At 32.3% G+C, this 24,693-nt stretch overlaps 1 protein-coding gene across 3 annotated transcripts in view; it reads right to left on the bottom strand.

Moving 5' to 3' along the window:
* Positions 1-24,693, bottom strand: part of Dach1 (dachshund family transcription factor 1) — a 397,811-nt gene that overhangs the window by 203,784 nt on the left and 169,334 nt on the right. For all 3 annotated transcript variants that reach the window (XM_020178044.2, XM_074043247.1, XM_020178045.2), the window contains exon 2: positions 22,865-22,980. In XM_020178044.2, coding sequence (XP_020033633.2) covers positions 22,865-22,980 — 116 coding nt within the window. The remainder of the gene's footprint in view (positions 1-22,864; positions 22,981-24,693) is intronic.

Raw genomic sequence — 24,693 nt, 5'->3', positions numbered from 1 at the left:
TATATTTGAAATTTAGTCTTACATGTTCTCTCCAGAAACAAAGAAGAAAAAGAAAAAAAATTTATGAATATACTGTGCATTAAAAAGTAATAACTGTGACTCTTCTATACTATGTATGGGTGTGTATAAACACACAGACACACACAGTTCTAGATAAGGAGAACAATGTGCATTTACTAATCTAAAATTATGCAACTAATAAATGGAGCAGTCAGCATTCAAGCTCCAATAACACTCTTCCCTACTACATCCTAAATGTGCTTTAATGAATATGGAGGCGGACTCCCAAGTAAAGTTGCAATGTGTGAGTACTTAGAAATGTCTTATGAACTTAAGTTTTCATAAAAGTTACATTTTACAAATGTTAAATTCATTTCAACTTCTAAGTCTGAAATAACAATATTCTGGTCGTTGCATCACAAAATTATCCCAAACACAGACAGAGTGAAGATATGGTAGATGGTTAAGGAAAGAAAAAAATCATCTAAACATAATATTAAATGATAAAAGTTATTTGGCAGGGGCGTAGGTGAAGAATGAAGAAAGGCAGGATTAGAGGAAAAGCTGGAAGCTTATCTCCCACTAAAGAACAGCTCTTACTTTGCCATTGTGTGCAGACATCTGATGCTTCCTGGATCCATATGTCAGCATTGATTTTGTGTGTGTGTAGAATGTGACCTGTACCATAGCTTACTCAACTTTAAAATTAAAGAAGAAAACTTGAAATTTTCCAGATTGCTCATTTGAAACAATTGAAAGCATCTTGTTTGCTCAATCTCTGTAAGAAGACTTCCTGGTAGCTTCAGCTGTGGTGATCAGACCTTCTCAACTTCTCAGTCCAAATTGGCTGTTCCACTCATTGAGCACATCATGATACTCTGCATTGTCATGCTATTTTTATATTAATTCATCTATGAATAAGATTTGCCTCCAATGAAATAGTGATCCCTGGAGTATTAAAAGCAAGAATCACATCATAAACCCTTCAGTAAGGCACAGCAGGTTAATATTGATGATATCTCTTTCTTAATCTAAATAGCAGAACCTGCTTGGTCCCTGGGTGGGCCAACCCAGCTGAGCATGCTGAGCAAATGTCTGCATTCATCACCTCACCAGACCTCTTATTTGTTATCCTCAACCAACTTCTCCTACCTAGTGCAAACATCACAGAAATGTCATTTAAGTTCTTTAGTGTAAGAATAAGAACAACCCTGAATAACAATACTATTTCACTCTTTTCTCTCTCTCTTTTATTTTCTTTGCCTTGTTGGTGTTTAAATTTTATTCATATTCCCAAGAAAATTTTGTTAACTAAATGTCACCCTGGTCTAGACTAATCAAAGAAGAAAAAGTCATCAAAGGATAATTCTGGATGAGTCACAATTTTTATGAAGCATATAAAGAAGAAAGTAAAAAGTAAATTTTAATTGGCCAATAACTGAAAGATCTTGAAACTTTTGTGACATATTTCAAAGATTGCCATTAACAAGTATTTTAAATTAATCTATTTGGGATTTAGGATATTGATCTTTATTTGGAAGCACATTGTTCTTGCTGCATTTTTTTCTTCTCATTTAATTTAGTCCAGTTCCATATTATCTTTGGTCACATTGGTAGACTGCTTTAGATTAATAGTGAATGTGACTTCACGTGTCTGTCATTCCTTGTGCATTCCCTATTCATTCTGCATTCTTCTGCACAATGCAACATAATTATACATCTGTTGAACTGAAATAAAAGTGTTAGATTGTGGCAAATTTCACAATTTTATTTTCCTTAATTTGATCATTGGTTTATAAATTTTCTTCAGCCTACTGAACAGTGCTTCCAATCAATACTTATACTTGTCAGTGTATAACTCCTGGGAAAATAGCTAAATTAACTGAACCACTTTTTCAAGACCAGCAGTCTTAAGCCAATTCCAAGTCTTCTCTGTTCTGTTTATCTTATGCTAAATCTCAACACATTGTGTTAATTTTTCTCTAACCAATCTTGACTTCTTTTCTTTCCAAAACCTTTTTTCTTTTATTTCTCTTTCCAAAATATTGTTTGTTTTCAAAACTATAAATGTTAGTTTCTTTACATAAATTGTCATTCTAAACTCTAGTGCTGACAAATTAGTTCGTCCTAACAAAGTCAAAACATTTTTTTTATTTCCAAACATTTTTGAACAGTCAATGTTTTAGAAGATGAATTTTCAAGTTCAAAGATAGGCAAAAGATGGTTAGACAGATGATATGTTAGATAGATAGATAGATAGATGATAGATAGACAGATAGATACACACACGCACAGAGATACAACAGGAAATGTTCATTGTGTACCAAATTTCAAAATAATTAACATATAAGTCTGTCTCATGAGTTTAGTTTCAAAAGCGCACTTATGAATTTAAAGAACTTGGGACAAAAATCAATATAAATGTATTTTGATAACCAGCTCTCAACAGAAGAAAGACTAATTTCTATTAAATATCTTCACACTAAAATGAAATCATTCACTGAGTCAAAATGATGGGCTATTAAATATGGTATATCTATAAGTCACAAAAAGGCATGATATTTGAACATGTTTGATGATAATTGTATTGATTTATCCTATCAAAGTAATAAAATTAAATTTTGTAAATCAGCTCTTAGAATGTGATAGATTTATTGTTCTCATTGCATATTATGCAGCATTTATTAATCAAATTTCATTATATAGTCATACAATGTGTATCAATTCACAGTTACATATTTTAATATCCTTCACTTGGCCTAAGTATTCTCATCGTATGTGGAATACTGGCAGCAATATATTCTAATTATTTTAAAATCTAAAATGAGGGCTGGTGGTAGGGCTCCATGGTAGAGCTCTTCCAGCCAAGCATTAAACCCTGAATTCAAACTGCAGTCTCGCCTCTCTCTTCCCCCAAAATCTAAAACATACATCATTGTATTCGAAATACTGGAAAGTTCATGATTTGAAGAACAGATCTTGCGGGCACATTTTCACTTTTAAGGAAGTAATACCAAAAATTACACATAGTTTCAAATTTGGGGCTCTCTAAAAATATCGCTATGAAAGATACACTCATACATTTCCTTGATAAAGTACATGTTTTAATCTTTAGAAACTTTTCTTTCAAATTCCAAACATATTTCTCCACTCTTGTTTTTTCTTAAGAGTAAAAACTGAGTCAGGCACCAGTGGCTCCTGTCTGTAATCCCAGCTACTTGGGAGACTGAACTATTTGCTAAAGCAAATAGTTCGAGAAACCCCATCACCAAAACAACCAGAGCAAAACCAGAGCAAAACCAGTAGAAGTGGGCTCAAGTGATAGTTGCAACACAAATGAGTTCAAACCCAATTTCACCAAAAAAAAAAAAAATTTGCCCAATCCTTCAATTCAAGTGTCGAAGGTGTTCCCGTCTTTGTGGCTACAAATAAAATATGAAACAAGCAAAATATGAAATTCTTAAAATCATGATATAAAGTATTATCTTTTAGTATAATCAAAATTAGGAAACAAACCAAGCAGTTAGAATTTAATTTAGCTGCAATTAATTTACATAATGAATATAGAAAGAGAAGAAGAGAGGAAGGAAAGAAGAAGGGAGGAAAGAAGAGAAAAAAGAAGAGAGTGAAGGAGGAAGGAAAAAAATAGAAAAAATGAAAAATGAAAGAAGGAAAACTGTGTCATCATATTTTTGACCTTACTGGAAGATGTGGGGGGAACAGCTCAAAAACATAGAAGCAGATATTGTTACATTAAAGCAATTTCGATGTTCTAATAGGAGGTTACACATTTGCAATGGAAAGTTACTTGAATTTCACACTATAGAGCTGTTAGTGGTGAGTAATTATACAACTGCATTTCCAACGATGGAGTCCCATTGCTGTGCTTGTTCCTTTCCCAGTGGAAAATAACTTGTGAAGCAAAGAGTGGCTAAGGGATTCAAGAGAAGGAAAACACATACCATAAAATATAATTAAAAATTGTGGAGGCTGCATATGACAAGAATAACCATAAAAAACAGATACAAACCAGCTGGCTGTTAACAACTTCTGAGTTATAAAAATCTTAAACCTGCTGTAAAGCACTCAATTCAATTTACATAACCACAGAGCTGATATTCCTTTCAGACTTCCTCTGTTGGGGATTTTTTTTGATATATTTTAAGGCAATTGTGAAAAGAAGATAAGCATCATTTTACACACAAGTTCATTCCAGCCTTAAGACTGGACTTTAAAACTTTAATCTGAACCTCTTTCCTTGAACTAGAAAATATATTTGATGGACACTGGCTGTCTGATTTTACAGCATTATTCAGATGTTTATATTTCTCATAACATGAGTGCTTTTCTCTGTGTGGGTGGTGTATTGTGTGTATTTGAGTCATGGGTAATACACAAACTCAGCTTTGAGCTATCAATCCAAGAACCAATATCCATGGTCTATAAGAAGAGAATAATATTTTGGTCGACCATGACTAAAACAACTATAATTTCTTAGGAACCTAATGATGCAGACACATTCTACAAAACTAACATAGCTTGCTGTAGGGAATTAAAAATAAACAAAATAAAACAAAATCAATCGTACATTGAGTGAAGTTTTGATATATAAATGCTGGTAGCCAAAACTGCCCAGAGCACAAAAATGAGCTTTGCCACTTGATAATTTGTTTGATTCACTATGTTTGCTACATGCAGGGCATTTTATGCCTGACTTATACTTAATCCAGTCACTTGCTTAATATTAGAGGGTCATAATTATATAAAAGGGTTTCAAACATATAGCATGTTGATATTTCAGATCTGACATATAAAATATGTATATGCATTTTGAGGTTTAACCATTTAAAATATTTTTGGTAATTGGAACAAGAGTTATAACAAAATACAAAACAATTCTATTTTCACTAGAAGTAATGTGTGCAAATGTACTGGGGTTATAAGAAGCAATGGCTCCTTAAATACATCCAGTGGGAAGAGCAGAGGCATGGAGCTATGGGTTCAAATTCTCACACTGCTGCTATCTAGCTAATCTTGAACAACAAATTTGCGACCCAACTTCCCCATGAATGAGATGGGGTGTTACCAGGTATCACAAAAAGCTTTTGGTAGATAATATGGCATAATTTATGAATACTTAAATTAAAAGTTAGGACTTTTACAATCAACGTGTAAGCTGCTTTTTGTTAGGTTGCTTTGGTAAATACAGTTACTCTTTTGGTTCTATAGCCTCAGCCATTATTTAAAACAGAAATATAAAGACAAAAATAGAAATCAGTCTTGCTGTACAGCTGATATGGAAGAAATAATAATGGGTTCTCTTTTAGACATTGAGAGTTTCAAATGACAACAGGAAATTAAAGTACCAATGTCCAATACCTAGGGATGAATTCACAGGAATTGGAGAATATCATGGACAAAACAATGATAATGACAAGGTCTTAAGACCATTATAGAACAGAATCTAAACATGAAAAAAGATAAAAATTTAAATTTTTGTGTAAGTTTTTCCTAGCTGTTTCTTACACAATTTAATATTAATATTATATATACATATATATATATGTGTGTGTGTGTGTGTGTGTGTATGTGTAATACTATGTAATACTAAATATGTAACGGTATATTTAATATATATGTAATACTAAATATATAATAGTAATACTAAAGAGGGAAGAACAGGTCCTGCCTGTGGTGTTGGTACCAGTGGGAGGGGAGAAGAAACGGGGAAAGGATTTAGAAGGGTGAATATGGTACAAATTCTGTGTATACATATATCTAAATGGAAAAATGAGACCTGTTGAAACTGTTCCATGAAGGGAGGAAAAAGGGGATAAAGGAGAATGGTGGGTCAGTTCAGGTATGATATATTTGATATATTGTAACAAATTCTGCAAGTGCCCACAATGCACCACCACCAGCACAACAATAAAAGTAAATTTTAGTTTTGCTACCTTGTTTTGTCTTGAGCAAGTACGAATTTAATCACTAGAGAATATCTTAAGACATAGCAAAATAAATTTCCTGGGATCTTTTAAATTTAAACTTCTATTAGGTAATATATAAAGTTTTTATTCCTTTGTTGCTCAGAGTTGTCATTCTTCTGAATGAACAATGCTCAAACTGTGTCCTGCGATACTGTAGCGCTTACAGGAATCATCTATTCAATATAGTTGATTATGTATATGATTAGACAAATTAATACATCTAAAGCTGATGTAACAAGCATGCATATTCCAGTTTAAAAGAACTAGTCCAACAATTGTATTGTTTCCATATTCTATTGAGAAAAAATATAAACTTGCTAGATTATGTATTTCTAAAATAAAATATCAAATGGAAAGTTTCAGGAAAACGACGCTTTGCTCTTTGACGTTGTTTATTTCTATTTCATAGGCACACTCAATCTTTCTTTTCTTTTTTGTTGAAACGGGGTCTTGCTGACTTCAATTCAGCTCTGGAGTGCTAGGATTACAGGCCTGGGCCATCACACCAAGCTCTTATTGAATCTTCGAATTAATAATTACAGTAATTGAAATTTTTTCCTATATATTAAAAACCTCCTCTACTGCTCACCTGAGAGAGAGTAGCCAGGACATTTCATAGGAAATTTCAATGCAATGTAGTTCACATGGTTTCTCAGTGGTCGAATATTTGGAACTCTCTTCTCTCCCCCCATTTTTTCTCCCATAAGTGACTCTCATTTGTCCACTTATGCCTTCTAGAACAATAGAGAATTAATCTGTACCCTCTGTTAAATATTCAAAGACAGTGATCATGTTGCTCCCCAGAGCACCATTTCTTTAGTAAATATCCTCATTTCCTTCAACTAATCTTAATAAAATAACTTCCAATTCTGATTACCCAATTTGGACAAATTGTTTTCCATCACAACCTCTCAAGACATAATGACCATAAATGGACTTGATACTGTTGATATGGTCTAATCAAGCAATGCTGTTGTCAAAATAATGCAATATGTAAAGCTCATTAGTACCCACAGAACTTATCAAATTTAAAATGAGCTTAAGTGAACCACCACATTGAAAATAATGCACTAAGATTTCGTTCCCAGATGTAAAAATCTTACTTAGGTTGAACATAGCAAATGTTGTTCTGTGCCCAGGAATTGGTGGATTCATGTCTTTAAAAAATCGTGATCAAAATGTAATAACATAATGTTGGGGCACATGCCTTAATAATAATGCAAGGTTGTTGCCTAGTGATTTAGAGACCTGGCCATCGGTTAACAATCTTTTTTTTTTTTTTTTGGTGGTACTGGAGTTTGAACTCAGGGCTTCCTCCTTTTGAGGCAGTTGCCCTACCACATGAGCCATGCCTTTACTCCTAGGTTAATAATCTTGAACAAGAAAAATCAGTTGGAAACTATAATCACTATCCAAAGACATCTTATCAGGATTGAGTTAATACATGTAAAATTATTTGGTAACTAAAATACAATAAATCCCAATAGATGGTAGCACTTGCTAATATTCTAATGATCTGAAAACTTACATTCATTAATCAGCCAGTGGTTGCCTTGAATCTTCAAATAGCCATATCACACTCTTCAGAATAATGTAAAATACTTTCCAATTAAAAAAAAATTGTTAGCAAATTTACTTTTCATATACTGGTGACAAACAAATGAAATCTTCAATGGAAGCATGCATACCAATTTTAGTCAATGTAAAATACCCCTTTCCACCATGATGGAAGTGCTCATCTCTTAACTCTTATTTGCCTCTTCCTCTGTACAGCTGCTCCTTTCCTTCCGCTCTGTTGGCATTTAGTTTACTGAGTGGCAATGCCATTTATTTTTTGTAACTCATGATAAATATTTGTTCAAAAATTAATAATAATGATTTCTAAGGTATATATTTCACTAATGACTTGAAATAATTATAAATATACTTTATGATAATAAATATAACAAGTATTTGTTTCAGATTACCAAAACTAGCTTGGAAATTAAGGATATGTGAGTGTGTGGGTATGTATAACTTGTTTAACTGTGTAAAACATTTATCAAAAGTAAATGGAGGAGGACAGTGACACACCTGTAATCCAATCTAATTGGGAGGCAGAGATCATGAGGATCACAGTTCAAGACCAGGCTGGCTAAAAGCAAGACCCTATCTCAAAAATTCCCAATACAAAAAAGGGCTAGTAGAGTGGGTCAAATGATAGAGGCCCCAAGTTTAAGAAAAAGAAAAAAGAAAAAGCTAGATTAAAAGGATAAATAGTTCAGATTGTTCAGGCTTGAGAAACGCAACCAGTGTTCCCAGAAAAAAACATGCACAAATCTTTAATGCAACAGAGATACATCTTCTGGCCAAAGAGTAATTGGAGAAAGGATTCAAAGGTGGGCGACTACATAAAAAAGTTGCTTAAGCATCACTATACAGTGAAATTCAGGCTCAGAAATTTAAGATATTGCCACAGATATTTAGTAGCTGAGGTAAAGCAAAAACTCCTTTAAGGAAGAGCTGACTTTTGCAGATTCTTAATAGATTCTCTAAAGCTGTCAGGTTTTGAACTGAATATAAGAAGTAGATAGTATAGGGTCAGGATATAGCTCAGTGGTAGAACACTTGGTTAGCATTTGCAAAGCCCTGGGTTCAATCCCCAGCACCATCACCATCAAAAAACAAAATGGGAAAAAGAAAAGAAAGAGATATTATAGACTCAAGTTTTTAAACTTTTAAAAGAAAAACAATTCATCACTCATTTGCTACTACCTAGAAAAGTTCATATGGCCATGTCATCTAATGATATGGTCTTGCAGATTTTCAGAGTTGTAATGTGTAAAATTCACTAATACCCATATACCCACATAATTTTCCAAATTTAGAAAAACTTAAGTGAATCACCAATTGGCAACAGTATGCTGAAGTTTTATTCCCATATGTAAAGTCTCAGTTGCAAATACAAAATGGCTATTGTAAAATATTCTCCTGCGTGAAATAGATTGGTGAATACTCATCAAAAAAAATCATGATCAAACCTGGCATTTTTGTTGACAGACTTTGTAGTGAGGCCAAAGGTGTAATTAGGCCAGAAAATTACTTTCTTACCACTAGAATTGTTCCCTTCAGGTCTTGAGTTATCAGTCCAGAAAATTTCATTAAACACTAAATTCACTTTAAGACAACTGTCAAAATTAAGCAGAGGTGAGTCAAGTCAAGGTCCTAATATTCAAATCTCTCATTTGGATTTGGAGATTCAGTACAAAATAAAAAACGCTATCAGTTCATTATCTGTCAAGTCTAAACTTCTTGTGGATTTCACAACCAACCTGTTTCTCTGGAAAACAGAATAACAAAATAAATGTAAAACTTGAAGTTTCTAGTAGCTGTAAATGATTGAAATAATTTCGATTTCCTCTTCACTAAAATCTTGATGTGAAAATGGTAAAAATTAAAATATTCACTATTACTATGGAAGCAATTCAAAAGGAATGATACTAGTGATAAAATTATAAATTCACTATATGTGCTTTAAAATAATTGGGTGATAGCAATTTTATGTTTATGAATTGCTGATTTACCACATTTGAAAAGTGAAAGAACATAGGATGTACTTGTATGTGTCTCATAGATAAGTGAGCAAGAAGTCAGTATTAACAAAATAAACACATTGATACATGACATAATAGGAATATGAGTGATTTTTTTTCCAAATTAGGACAGTAATAACTTAAAATACTTGAATTATAACTTCACCTATTTTTCAAATTATGCCTAGCAATTTAGTGTTTGATGTAGTATGGAGAATAGTATTATAACTCTTAGAGACAAAGATCCTATGCTGAATTATCCTCAGGTGCTAATTGCAACCTTGCTTCAACCAGATAATATATCAATTGGGCAAATAAATAATAGCACAAAGATTTACTATCAGTGAGCCACATGGCAAGTGAAGACCATAGGGTGAATGAGTAATAAAGTTAAAGAATTAATTTTTCAACTACTTAGGGTAAAATAATATGCTTGGAACTTATACATAACACATTTTTGTGTCTAACTGTTCATTAATTTCACAAGTAACTTTAATAACATTAAACACTTGTCAGTCAATTGCCAATACTGTACGTCATTCTTCAAAGTACAATGTAAAAGACAGACCTTTCCATAGACACTCAATAAATTGGTAGTCAAGCTAAATTTAAAATTCAAACATAATGGCTTATAAAGGAAGTAAGCTTGGTAATGATGAAAGTACTTTTTTTTGTTAGTGATGCAGATTGAATCAGGGCTTTCCCTGTGCTAGGCAAATTCTCTACCACTGAACTACACCCTCATCCCCAAAACACCTCTCATACTACTCTTTTGATACCCTTACACAAAGCTTCCAAATCATGGGCTGAACATCTCAACTCTGTAAAATGTAACTATTTTAAAATGTTCCTTGAGCCTTCTTCCAGTACCAAAAGAGAAATGCAGTATTATCAAGGAGTGATTACAGGACAGTGAGTGACTAGAAAAACTACAACAGAAGAATTTACCTGTCCAATATTTTTCAAATTATATTAGACATACTAATAACTTGAAACATTCGATTAAAATTTTGCTCTATTCTTTAAAGAAAAATATTTCAACTCATTCTATTTCAATTCTGCTAAAAACATGAATGCTACCCAAAGAGATTAATGGAGTCCTTAGAAATACCATGGACAGTATATTAAAACAGGATTTATAATTGCTCACCCCAAGTTCAATGCTCAGTTATGCCCTTTGCTTCAATTTGAGCAAGTTATTTTAATTTTCTGTCTTAATTTATTCATCTGTAAAATAAGATAAACAGTATCTCCTTCATAGTTGTCATGTGAAATAAATTTATATGTAGCAAATTTCTTACCATGGGTTAGTTACTCAATAAATATTTTCATTTCCCATTATTCTAACCAATTTACTATCTTGATTGACTAATTAATTATATTTAACTTAGCAATATTTAACTACAGACCATGCTAGCAAATGAAGATACAGTAATGAAAAATATAGACAAGAATGAATAATGGAGTTGGATTTTTAAAACAAAATGTACATGAACTTAATAAGTTATTTTTGTTTCTATCCATTATATAATACATAAATTATGTCTTTGTAAATATACATTATAAAAGGGATATGTAAGAAACTGTGTAGATATGCTGAAATAAATATATATATACATATATTATACATATATTGTGTGTGTAGCAGTATTGGGGTTTGAACTCAGGTCCTTGGACTTGCTAGGAAGCATACCACCTCTTAACTACAACTCTAGCCCTTTTAACTCTGGTTGTTTTTGAGATAGGGTCTTGCTTTTTGCCCAGGCCACCCTGAATTGTGATCCTCCTATTTTATGCTTCCCACTGTAGCTAGGATGACAATGCATACCACCATGACGAACTATTGGTTAAGATGGGGTCTTGTGAACTTTTTGCCCAAGGTAACCTCCAACTGCAATCTTGACCTCAGTTTTCTGAATTACAGCTAGGATTACAGATGCGTGTCTCCGCACCTGGCTTGATACAATTATTTTGAAGAAAATTAATTTGCATATTTTTCACTTGCAAAAATATTTCTTTTTTTGTGTTTTATATTTGTAATATGGCCACAGATCTTCTAAACCACAAGAAGATTGTATATTTGAACTAGCTTTCAAAAACTGTTTTCTTACAAGTAATGTTCTCTTTGAATGTATTCATTGGGCTTCCAAATTAGTTACTTAAGAAATGCTTAAATCATTCTAAGTTGTCAAGGAAATAAGAAATCAGTTGAAAATGTAATGTTCATTAATGAGCATGCTAGTTGATGTGCCATTTTAGGAACAAAATTAAGTATGTTTAAGTAAAAGCTGAGGTAGTTGCTGAGGGCAAATTCTACATACAGATTTTTCAATATAAAGTATGTATTTACTATAATAAGGTTTTTTCCATAATATTGTCTAAGGAAAAACTGGAACAAAATCAAGAGCACACAATTCTTCACACAGTTAAGATTTCTCTGTATATCTGTCTAATTCTTGTAGATAAGAGAAAAACATGGACAGATACTGGTAGTCTTATGTTTAATTGTAATCCTGAAATTGAAGACATTGATGTTTAGGAACTCCAGAAGTAGTAGATTTCAAGAACAACAGTGGTCTAGGCAAAACTTGCTGACCTGAGAGTCAATACCTTGAAGAAAAAATGGAGATTACGATTGAGATGTTTAAATGGTGTGACAGTGACCATTTTATGATCAACTTAAAGAAAATCAAAAAAGGCAACCTCCCCCCTTTCATTAAAATAACAAATTGGTATTTTGGGGAAGTGCATATTTCTAAAATGTCTACATTCTAATACTAGTTTACATTCTCTTATTGATAAATATAGTGTTTTATTATAGATGATTGATGTGGGGCTCACTATAATTTCAAAAATTCATAGAATATTATTATATCATAAAATTCATGCTGAGAAACCAATTGCCATTATAAATCAAAAAGACAACTCATATGGACAGGTCATATGGTAATAGGTTATCCTTGGAATGTTATCCTTAAATTTAACTTATTCAATAAGTAACTTAAAGGTTAGGTATGAGGAGAGGAATCTCATGCTCAAATAACTTCAAAATATCATTACACTAAGAGACTAATTTTCTCAAAATTTAGAGATATGTGGATTTATTTTCACTTGAATCAACATGGCTCCACTTTCTCCCTAATATATAACTCCTAGAAGGATTTTATTAAGCAACATAATATAAAAGAGAATATAAAAGTCATTCACTGCTTTAATAGAAGAATGAGGTATCCAAATAGGAGGATGAGTCTTAACCTTTACAAAGTTACATTTCACATTCAGAAAACAGATGTTTTAAAAGGAAAAAGAATACCTGTGAAATTGACTTTAGGGAACAATGCCTTACTAGAGGGATTAAACATTTTACTGACTTTAATATTGACTGTTTTACATGTTTAAAGAGAATCTTGACAATATAGTCTGACATTTCTAACATAATAGTACCTTACATTTGCATAGCCTTTTGAATAAACAAATATTGACTCTCCTTCAACCTTTATAACTCAGTACAGTTTCCTTAAGTCATATTGTCACATCAAAAGAAGCAAACTCAAATAATTAAAAATACACATTTAGAGAAACAGTATCTTCATAATTGATGCATTTCTTAAATGGAAACTAATGGGAATGTGTTATATCTGAATAGAGTGCAATTCTATTGAAGAATTTGACATGGGATTTATTTCAATGAATTAAATATGAAGTATAAAATTCTATAGACATGAAGTGATCAAAAAATAATCACTGACATAAGAAGAGAATGGTATAATTTTTAAAAATTCCAGGAAGCGATTATAACATATTCTTTCCATATATATGGGAAAGAATCCATCATTCCCAGAATTGCTATGTTCAAACAGAGAGATAATTAACATGTATTCTATTGGAATAAGGCAAAAGGTATTTTGAAAATCATCATAATAAACCTTAAAATCAAATATCTTTTTATGCTACACTTTGCAAAATACTTAATGATACATTAGCTCATTTTGTTTTTCACAAAGCCTTATCAAGTGAAGATAAGGCAGATTTTATGATGGATTATACATGAAAAAGTTGGTATTTGAGAAGGTAGTTTGATATAGGAAAATCATAAACTGAGGTCAAAAGCTTGAATTGACTAGTACATAAAAGTGAAACTTTGCACAAGGTGCCTACCATTTTTTCCCTTCTCAAAAAGGCCTTTTGAGGTAGCAGTACTTCCCCAATGATTGAGCGAGTAAAATCAAATAGTTCTAACCAAGGTCATTTAGCTAGCAAGTGATGAGGGACATCTTTTAGTTCCAAGTTAGGAGCTATGTCACAATTCCACTTTGTTTGAAAAATACTGTCCTTTGAAGAGATGAGTCATAACCTATCCATTGTGTTCTAAAATTAACAATAAAAAGAAATATCCTCAGTGAGCTTCTCCAGGAATTGGGTTTGTGGCAACTTTAATTAAAATGTGAAATAGCACAAAAGATTTTCAAATAGTTTAGTCTACTGGATGTATCTTTCACCATATATCAACAAGTGAACATGATAAAAAGCTCTCACATTAATTATACTGACTACTTTCTTAATGAAGTGCAAAAGTGTTCGTGTAATCTGATTCAATTTATTGAATTAGGTTACAGTTTTATCATTTTGAAAACCAGTTTCATTGTTTACTTTACAATATGTCAATTCATTTCCAACAATTAAATAGCTCAGCATACAGATGTAATCAATTGAAAGCAATCTCTATTTTTAGGGCCTATTACCATTTGTAATGTGCATATTTCTGAAAGCAATATATGACAGTTTTAACATATAACAGTAACAATGGCATTTCATATCAAAAAGGCTTCTTTTACTTAAGAATACAAGTTTATAAAAATAATTTAATATCATTAGTCCTGAAAAGTAAACACATAATTGCAACAACATTGTGTTAACTGCCTTTATTAGGAGTGTCTTTAGAGTTACAGTGACATTTATGCAAATACAAATTACTTTGCTATACTAAGACTTTCTTTTTTTTTTTTTTTTTGGTGAAACTGGGGTTTGAACTCAGGGCTTTGTGCTTGCAAACCAGGAAGTCTATCACTTGAGCTATACCTCCAGTCCATTTTACTCTGTAATTTTGGAGATAAAGTTTAATGAACTAGTTACCTGGGCTGGCTTTGAACTTTGATCTTCTTGATCTAGGACTCCCAAGTAGCTAGTACTACAAGCTTCAGCCACCAGCGCCTCACAAAGCTAAGACTGTTTATATCAAAGCTATATGTTTCTAAATATTACCAATTTTATTTTTAAATCAAATGGAGTTGGTTTGAGCATAGAAAGTCAACAATAATAGTAACACTGGGATCAGCCTGTTTAATTATAGTATTTTACCCACATCATTAGCAAAATAGTGCTGGAAATTGTGTCATTTGACACTTCCAAAAGAATGATTTTAATATTTAAAAAAGTTTCTTTACAGGCAGAGGAAATAAAAGATCAAAAAAATTGAACATCTCAATTATTATACATTTAACAAGTGGTATGTCTGAAAGATTCTAATGAGTTTCAGGAATAGACCTCTCTTAAATTTGATTTTTCAAATTGGAGCACCAAATCAAAATAATTTATTGTAAAGTTCAAGTCTTTCATTATTTCCTTTTAAATGTTTTTGCCAATCTGTTCTTTCTGATGATGTTTGCTGGTTTAAATAATGCTATTTTTTTCCACACCTAACTCCAAATCTTATCACAGCTTTAAGTATACCTTTAGATTATAGTTAATGATTGCAGTTTCTTCCTAACTATGAATTTTACATGTATGGACCCCTTCAGGAGTATTCATGAAAGAAGATCAGACAGAACAGGAATAAAATTTTAATTTTTTTCAATAGGAAAGGAAATATTTGTTAGCTTACCATAGTCACAGTTTTATCCATTGAACTAAATATTCCATCCATGAAAAACAGTGCAATAAGAAAAATCTAATTGATTTTACAAGCATGAAATACTCATCTCAAAAGTAAGCTTGAAAAACTAAGAAAACAATAATATAAAACCCTGAAAATGTAAAGATGCCATGTCAAGTGGGGGAAAAAGTCTATGTAAAATAAAAGAGAGACATCAAATTTTACAATTAGAAAGAAACAAGATGGTCTGACACAACCTACTTCTCATTTAATAAAAAGTAACCTTCAAATTTCCTTAATGATGACTTTGAGAGGGCAAATGGATAGCTGATGGTCAGGGAGTCTTTGTTTTCAAATAATACGGTTTTGTACTATATATAATATAGCCTGTAAAATAAATTAAATATTAAAACTATGCTGACAACTTTTCACCTCCTAGTTTCCTATTGCACATTTCTGTCAAAGGAAGCAATTAAGTTGTTATTAGCAGTACATTAATATATCCCATTCAATTCTTTTCAGCTCTTGGACAATTATCCTTGCAGTAAGGTTATTTTTTATTTGTTTGTTTGTTTGTTTGTTTTTGATTTGGTGCTGGGGATGGAACCCAGGGCCTTGTGCATACTAAGCACATGCTTTGTCACTGAGGTAAATCTCTAACCACAGGCTCTTTCTCATATTAACAAATTCAGAACTCTCTGTAACTTGTTTGTCAGCTACACATCCATCCTCAAAAAATCACAGCATGAGTCTACTCTATCAAATACTTTCAGACTTTCTGTAAGTCTTCTCAAGACTAAACATCATTATTTCCATAGCCATATTATGTAGACAGCTCTCTTGATGCTTGCCAGTTTGTCAATGTGGCTCCATGATTGAACTAAGATGTCATATGAGCTACAATGTAAAATGGTATTGCTATTTCCTTTTATCTGGACTTCATATTCTTACCCATTAAGTTTAGCTTTATATGAGCACTTTCCAATGTTGGTTTATGCGAGTATAGAGCAAAATGAAATACTTCAATTTTTTTATGCAGAGTGTTTTCCAATCACGTCTTAAGTTCATTCATAAATAAGACCATGAGTGTCTTAGAACACTAATTGCAAAGTTTTATTAATGCTGTGCTCTTTCTACCTTTTGCCAATTTCTATAGAAATTTTTGGTCCTGTCAACCCTGCCAATTAGCAATTCTACCTCTTTACAAAAGACACACAAAAGGCATGAAACTTACCCTTAAAAAATGTATGAAGAGAGCAAAAAGAAGTTCCAACATTGTATGGTAAATCCTTCATTAACAAGCCTTAAGCATGTTATTACCAGGCATTAAGGCTTTGAGGAGAGTATTGGAGGGGAAAAACCATCAATGAGAGAGACTAAACAAATCATATTGTTTTTCTTACTTTGCATAACTTTTGCTCTCCAGCATCTTTTAAGACTTTCCAAATATACCTATAGCAGAATTGGCTTTTTCTCCTAGCAAACAATATTTGTATTTCTCACTTCTTTAGGTTAGAGAGAAAACCAGGATGTAATAGCACCTTCTCCTGGTCGTGAAGTTACACAGAGTGAACAATAAGCAACACACACCATATTGTGTAATCTAAGGGTCAAAACACTGTCTCAAAAACAAGTAGAATATTCACAATGCTCTAACTCACGTACAAAACATCTAGTGTCACAATCAAAAGTTGATTCTGAAAATTATATTTGCTTTTCTTAATATAAATAGCTTCTTTTGTCAAAACAGGTATCATATTACAAAAAAGGAAGCAAACAATACCCTATAATTAGTCAAAGACGTTAGCAACTTCATTAAGTAAGTCTTCTGAGAAAGAAATGTAAACAGATTATAATTTTTAGTATAGGCCAGTGTAGGCATATGAGATACAGAACTCAACAGAAACTTGGAAGAGAGAAATCAATTAGGGAAGAAAGGATTGCAATTTCCTTCTAAATTAAGTAGATGAGAGGCCTGGCCAGAAGTCTAGTAATATGTGGTTATTTAATTAAATCTAAAAATAACGGATCTTTGCCCTAAGAGCTAAGAAAAAAGATTTTTATGAATTTCTATTCTAGTTAACAGAGTCAGGGCATATTGTGATTTGGCTGTAGTGCTCAATTACACTGTGTATTACATCTAAAAAAAATAATCAAATATATTTGTTATACAGTTCCTTCTACCAACAGCTGTACTAACATTCAGTTAAATTGAAAGTTATGTTTTATTCAAATATATGGTAAATTAGTTCTAAATCAAGATACTATGAGTACAAAGAGAATGTTAACCCTTAAAGAATATATAATATAATATAGTACAAATATAGTGACAAACACATATATGCTGGAATTGTAAAGACTTATATTATACCATGTTCTTTCTGTAACACTGCTTTTCTAGAGCATCAGTCTAGACATATAAATTCATCAACTGCTGATGTTAATGCTTAAATTTAGCCATCATAACCTATCAATAAACAATGCCTTCCATGTACTTAGTATACACGTTTGGGCTCTAGGCTCTAAGTCTCTAATCTAGAGCCTATGTTTGTTTAATGGAACTTTAAAAGCTGAATTACACTTCACTGTTTAAATTTGTAACTGTAAGGCATAATTTCTCTCATAAATCCTTTACTAAATACTTATTAGCTATGTTCATTGAGCAAATATTTATTTTGAATATCTGCTCTGTGCCATCTATATTGAATACTGCAGTGAGCAAAACTGACCAAAAACCTCCCAAAGGCTAGGCTTGTGTGCCTGTCTACAATACCACACTTGGACCTCTACCAATTCAGTGACCTTCTGTGCTGGGTAGGCTGACGATGGCCCCCAAAATTATGTCCAAATTCTAATCCAGGTAATCTGGGAATGCTATTTCATATGGAGAAAGATTTTTACACATATGACTAATGTTAAAGATCTCAAGATGGAAAAATTCCAATTATCCAATGTTACCTAAATAGAATCACAGACATCCTTAGAAGAACACAGTAAGTGACTTCTTAATACTGACACAAAAATTGTATTTCAAAATCAGTTTGTATTTTGCCCTAAAGATAAAATCAGGAAGCTGGCCAAACAATGCCATCCAAATTGCACTCCTGGCATAAGAAGGGAGTATTTTGAATTCCTAAATATTTTTTCCCTAATAGTCAATTAGACACAAGTCTATAAAAAACTGTAAATGTGACTGGAACTCTGCTGCTAGGATGAATTTATTCCAAACTCATGTTTATTATAAAAAATTATTTATGACAAGTGCTCCCTCAAAATAAATGTCATGACCACTCAAGCAACCAAAATAACAAAGGAATAAAAACTCCATAAACAATATCACAGATTTTGTTTGCTTTATGTTTTTTTAATTATAAATGCCTAAATGTACAATATTAAGAGTGGAAAAAGACTTTTTAAATAGAGACTTTTTTCTGAGCAAACAAATGTCTCCAGAAAAGATAATTATTCAAATCTAGTGTTCAATTGGTTAAAAATAAAACATTAGGGATTGACCAGAAGAAAATCAATAAATATTTATAAATTCATTAAAATTAATTAGTTTCTTTTTCTCAAGACCAAGCTAGGCAACTTTGAAGATAAATTTTATTTTATTTTCTTTAAATGTTACTTCTACTAGGAATACAGAGGTATATGTCAATGGTCATAAGTAGGTTACAACTTGAACCTTAGGATTTGAAACTTGAACAGATTTTTGTTTGCATCTTTCTTTTAAATTTGAGATTTATATGTTTGTCTCTTTGAGACTAGCTTGCTAGTTTTAGAAACAAGTTCATGTCTTTCAAAGATATTCAAGTAACTATAGGTTTTCTTTGTTGTTGTTGGTGGTGGTACTGGGGTTTGAACTCAAGGCCTCATGCTTGCTAGACAGGCACTCTACCACTTGTGCCACTCCATCAGCCCTCTAACCAAAGGCTCTTAAGAACAAAATTTTGAAATTCAAACTCACAGATTAAAAAGAGTAAAAATATTATCAAATTAATTTACTTCATGTCAAGAATATAGATATACAGTACTATTATTAAGTTTTTAAAATATAAATAATAAATGCGACCTTTCCCATCTAAAGAAGAAAAAAATTTATATTACTTTTTTTAAGTAAAGTAGAACTATAAATAAAATTTTGAGATATAAAAGTCTGTGTGTTCATATTGAATCCTACTCCCCCGATACAGGAGGTACTTCCAGGAAGAAAGATGTTAGACTCTTTGAGAATGGTAAGAGTTCTTAAAGACCATGAGATTTTCAGTTAATAAGACAGCAAATAATATGTCCCCTAGCATAAGGAGAAATCTAAACTTTTTCCTCTAAAAAAATTTCATGTGAAAAGAGCAATTATGTAGAATATTTTAAGGTAAAATCGTTCAAAAGAATTGTCACACAGACAACCTCAAATCTTTGAACAACTCTGTAAAAAAAAGAAAGTGAATGAGGCAGCAGTAAGCTCACACACACTGCTCTAAAGCCATTCACCATGCTCTACTACAGGATTCCCGTTCTCAACCTGTCTATGCATTCTCTCTCTCTCTCTCTCCCTCTCTCTCTCTCTCTCTCTCTCTCTCCCTCTCTCTCTCTCTCTCTCTTTCTCTCTCTCTTTCTTTCTCTCTCTCTCCCTCCCTTCTCCGTGGTATTGGAGTTTGGACTCAGGACCTTCTATCACTTGAGCCATGCCTACAACTCTGCGTGCCATCTTCACAAGCATTCATTTTCTCACTCTTCTCTAGGATCCACCTTAAAATCTTTATCAATGCAATGCTTTGGAAGCTTGACAGAATACTGGCCTCTGGATTACAACTCAAAAGAACACAAGTTAGAAAAACACATCTGAAAAGAACAGTACAACAACTGAAATACCTAAAATTATCTTATTTTAAAAATGAGAGGTTTATGATGAGTCAAGTTGAAAATATCTTCAGTGACTGTTCAGTCAGGAAGTTAGATAATATGTGTTAAAAGAAGTCTTTCAAAAGTTACTTCACATTATAATTTGTAGGTTTTAGCACATGAACTTGTTTTATTTAGAAGCTTCACATACTCCAAAGTTATTTTATGGTGTTAATTATGTGAAGTGTTGCTACATTTAGACTTTGATGCATCATCTTATTTAATTAATGCTTTGGTAACAAAGTATTTATTGTCTTTATTTTAAAAGATTATATAGAGGAAAACAATTTGGAACTAGACATTCCCTATCTTAATATGAAAACATCTAGAATACATCTGTCTTTTAAGGTAACTCTGATTAAGTAACATAGACTTATCAAATACAGAAAAAAGACTAGTAAAACGGTCACCTAAAAAATGCAAAAGATACTTCATTTGAAATTAATTATGTCAAAGACTCTTAGGTCTTTCAATTCTAATACATATGAAATGTTAAGATTTTCATATGTAGTGCAAAAGACAAAAACTCAAATTTTCATAGAAGTACTGTAATGATTAATCTTGATGACTTGATTGGATTGAGAGATAGCTAAGATAGTAAAGCATACTCTGGGTGTGTCTGTGAGGGCACTACTAGAGAGGATTGACTTATGGGACTGGTCCAGTAACTAAGGGGGAAAGACACACTTTGAATGTGGATGGGCACCATCTGATATGTTGGGAGCCCAGGTCAAATAAAAGGGGAAGAAGCAGGAAGCTTGCTAACATGTACATGCTCTTTCTGGCTCTCTCTGCTTCCTGACTGCCATGAAGTGAGCAAACCTGTTCTCCTACACACTTCCACCACAATATTCTATATTACCACAGCCCAGAAGCAATATAGTCAGCTATAGCCTGAAACCAGAAGCCAAAATACATCTTTCTTCCAAGCCCCGCCACCTCTACTCCAACACACACTCAGGCATTTATCACAGTGACAAAAAAACTGACTAACATAGTGATATTTTATCATCTAGTAAATCATGAACAGATAAAAGTTAGCAAAGTATTACTAATTTGCTTTCCAAATCTACAATTTAGAATTTGATTTTCAGGTAGTAGGATTCAGTTAATTGAGAAATGTGCCTATCTAAAATAAGTATAAATGATCACATCTGCCTTGTAATTAGGTAATTTTCTGCTATTGATTTCATATTTCTGTATCTCAGTTTTTTTACCCACAAAATAAACACAAACATTCAAATGTCCAAGGAATTTGAATCATTTGCTATTAAGAACCCTTCTGTGTATTGATTTTTTTAAAAAAGAATTTAATATATAAAGTGAACAAATGATTCAAAGCTCAACTCAACAAATGTTTGATAAATATCCAGAAAAATGAACAAAGTCTTCAGTTATTTTCACAAAAATAAAGGTGGGTTAAAGATAGTTATCAACTTTAAGGAACTTTTAACCAAACATGAGATGTGAAATTAGATGACCCATAATTATATTAGAGCATGGAAAAGGACAAATGTTACAAAAGAAAAGATAATGCTGATTTAGGAATCCAGAAAAAGAAATTTTTTCTAGCTAAGCATGGTGGTTCACACTTCTCCAGCACTCGGGAGGCTGAGGCAGGAGGACCATGAGTTTGAGACCAGCCTGGGCTGCAGAGTGACACCCTTCCTCAAATAAAAAGAAAACTTTTTTTTTACCTCTTGCTACACTTGGATAGTATCAGTTGTATCTGACATTTATATATTTGAATGTTTATCTCCAATAAATCTGAGTTAATACAAATATCAATCATATATGTATAATAATATCATCCATATTTTAATTTCCTCATGGATGTGGTTCATTTTCTGGTGAAAATCGAAAGCAAACACTTGTAAGTACAATAAGTACACAAAAGTATTAATGAACACAGGTAGCAGAAATTAAATAAGTTAATTGTGCTGTCATGCAGTATTAAATCATTTATAGTAAAGAGCTCATATGGCCAAGATTTTTTTTTACTTATACATTTTTAAAATTCTAATAATCAACTTCCTTTAAATAGTTGTAATAGAAATTTATTCATTTGAGAAAAACGCTAGAGTTTTCTGTTTGACATAGTTCTTGGCTTGTTTTTGGATAAATGTCTATGTCTGATTTCTTGTGGGAAGAAACTTAAAACCTGGAGACCTAGGTTTGTCTCACCATTGAGAACCATCAGTTCATTGACCTTGAGAAAGTAACTGAGATTGTCTCTGAGCTTCTATTGCTTAATAAGAAAATAGGGATAATAATTTGCTTTGTGAAATTTGTAAGAAGATTAATTAAAATAACTTCTAGCACTGTGCTCAATTAAGCTTTCATTTTATTTGAAATAAAGGAATGATGGTAATCTAAACACAGTTTTGAAACAAACTATCATCACGACAGTGTCTCAGTGTATATAAAATGGTACTGATACATGGAAATATTGGTGTAGCAATGGATATGTGTAAAAACTGTGGTATTGACTGTTTTGTAATATTTTTGGCATAAATAAATAGCACTCTTACCTGTTGGTGGAATTATTCCAGGAGACATGAGGCCAGGAACAGAATGTGGCATGATATGAGAGTTCTCTGGGGAGGTGACACTTTGAGTCCTCTTAGGAGGCCTTCCAGGTCTAGAACTGAAACAAACAAACAAAAAATTTTACAATTAAGCTGTTGTCTTACACATCATTTCAAAGTTGTTTCAAGTGGTAACATGGACTGTAAATAAATTTGTTTCAAGGACGGTTGCTTTTGCAGTTAGATGTAATAGACTTCCATCACTAATTAGATTACATGCTGAATTCATTTTCCTCATTGAAGATCAGCCACTCCTGATGCATAATTCATAGCCTGCACCTCGTTACCTGCTTCTTCATATTAATATCTATACACAGTTTGAATTGCCTCGTTTGCATATGCTAAAGTTCTGCATGCAGCCTTCAGCACGAAAATTATGCACTAACTTGTAATAATTATTACAGTCAGCCTGCTATTGATTTATGAGACTTTTAAAAACCAAATATGTGTAGTACTTGTAATGAATGATATTTTAAGGTTCTTCAGGAAATTAAAAGGCAATGGCTGCCTAAGGAAATGTTCTGCTTGTTTGATTTAATACTACAGTTAGCTGGGAGGTGGAATGAAAGAGTGATTCAGACCTATAGCACATTTTTCGATGATATGTTTTATTACTTCGCACTGCTAGCCTGATATCTAGATGATAAATGACAATACATATCTAATGTGTGAAAAGGTCTTGCAATTTCTTTATTTTTTGTCATTTAAAAGATAAGTCAAGTTATCATTTAACCCTTATTCTACTTAAGTGAACAACCCTACTAAGTTGTCTTGCTTTTAATATGCTAAAATAAATCAGAAAGGTTTGGGATTTTTTGTAGAACATCATTGAGAAATTACCTATATTGCATCTTATATCTGCCCTAAGGATAAATAAAAATGTTTTTATGTTTTAGCAGTAATTATGCTTAGCATACCAATGTACAGATTACTTTTTAGAATTGTAAAAGCAGGTGAAGAGGAGATAAGTATTTAGTATTTTTATATGAAAATAACATTTAGGATATAATATTCACATTTTTTAAGCTAACAAGATTCTTAGCAATGTATTTCTACTTTTTACTTCTGTGTTATCAATATACTTTTATGAAATGCTCTTCCAGCATTTTTTTGACCAACATACACCTAGATAAATTCAAAACCATCAGATATATCCTTCATAAATAAGCATTTCCATGTTTCCCTCAACTGAGATCCTTTGTCTCATCAGAAGATTTAAAAATTCTCTCTTTTATTTCATGTAAGTAATATATGTGATCATTGAACAAATAATTACTTTGTATCTGCTGTTTTCAAAGCAGTGCACTATGGAGGTTAATTTGGGAAAATGAGTTCTTAGTCTTCAGGAGCTTATACTCTTGCCAAGGGGGAAGAATCTGGTGCATAAATAACCATGATGCAAATTGCAATGCTCTAACTCCCATAAGAAAGTTGCAATCTGTATACTAATTGGAACTTAGGCTGGATGATGATATGTCTATGTACAAGGAAGAAGATGGCAGTGGAAACATTAGGAGAAAAAAAATTGAAAGGATGTTAGATGCAGAGGAAAAGAATGGAAGAAAATCACACTTGAGTGAGAATATGAGGAAAGAAGGAAACCACAATAACGTATGAATGTACAGTATCATTTCAAATGAATTCAAATCCCTCCAATATCAAGAGGAACAGAGTTTGAGACTACTAGCCTTGTTGTTTGGGGTAAGGTGGTAGAGGGATTTGGAACAAGAAAAAGGAGATTATGTACAAGTTTGTTTTGTTAACTAATATGG

Source organism: Castor canadensis, chromosome 10 (assembly GCF_047511655.1).
Source record: "Castor canadensis chromosome 10, mCasCan1.hap1v2, whole genome shotgun sequence".
In the NCBI taxonomy this organism is placed as follows: domain Eukaryota; kingdom Metazoa; phylum Chordata; class Mammalia; order Rodentia; family Castoridae; genus Castor; species Castor canadensis.
This window is presented reverse-complemented; position numbering and strand designations above follow the sequence as displayed.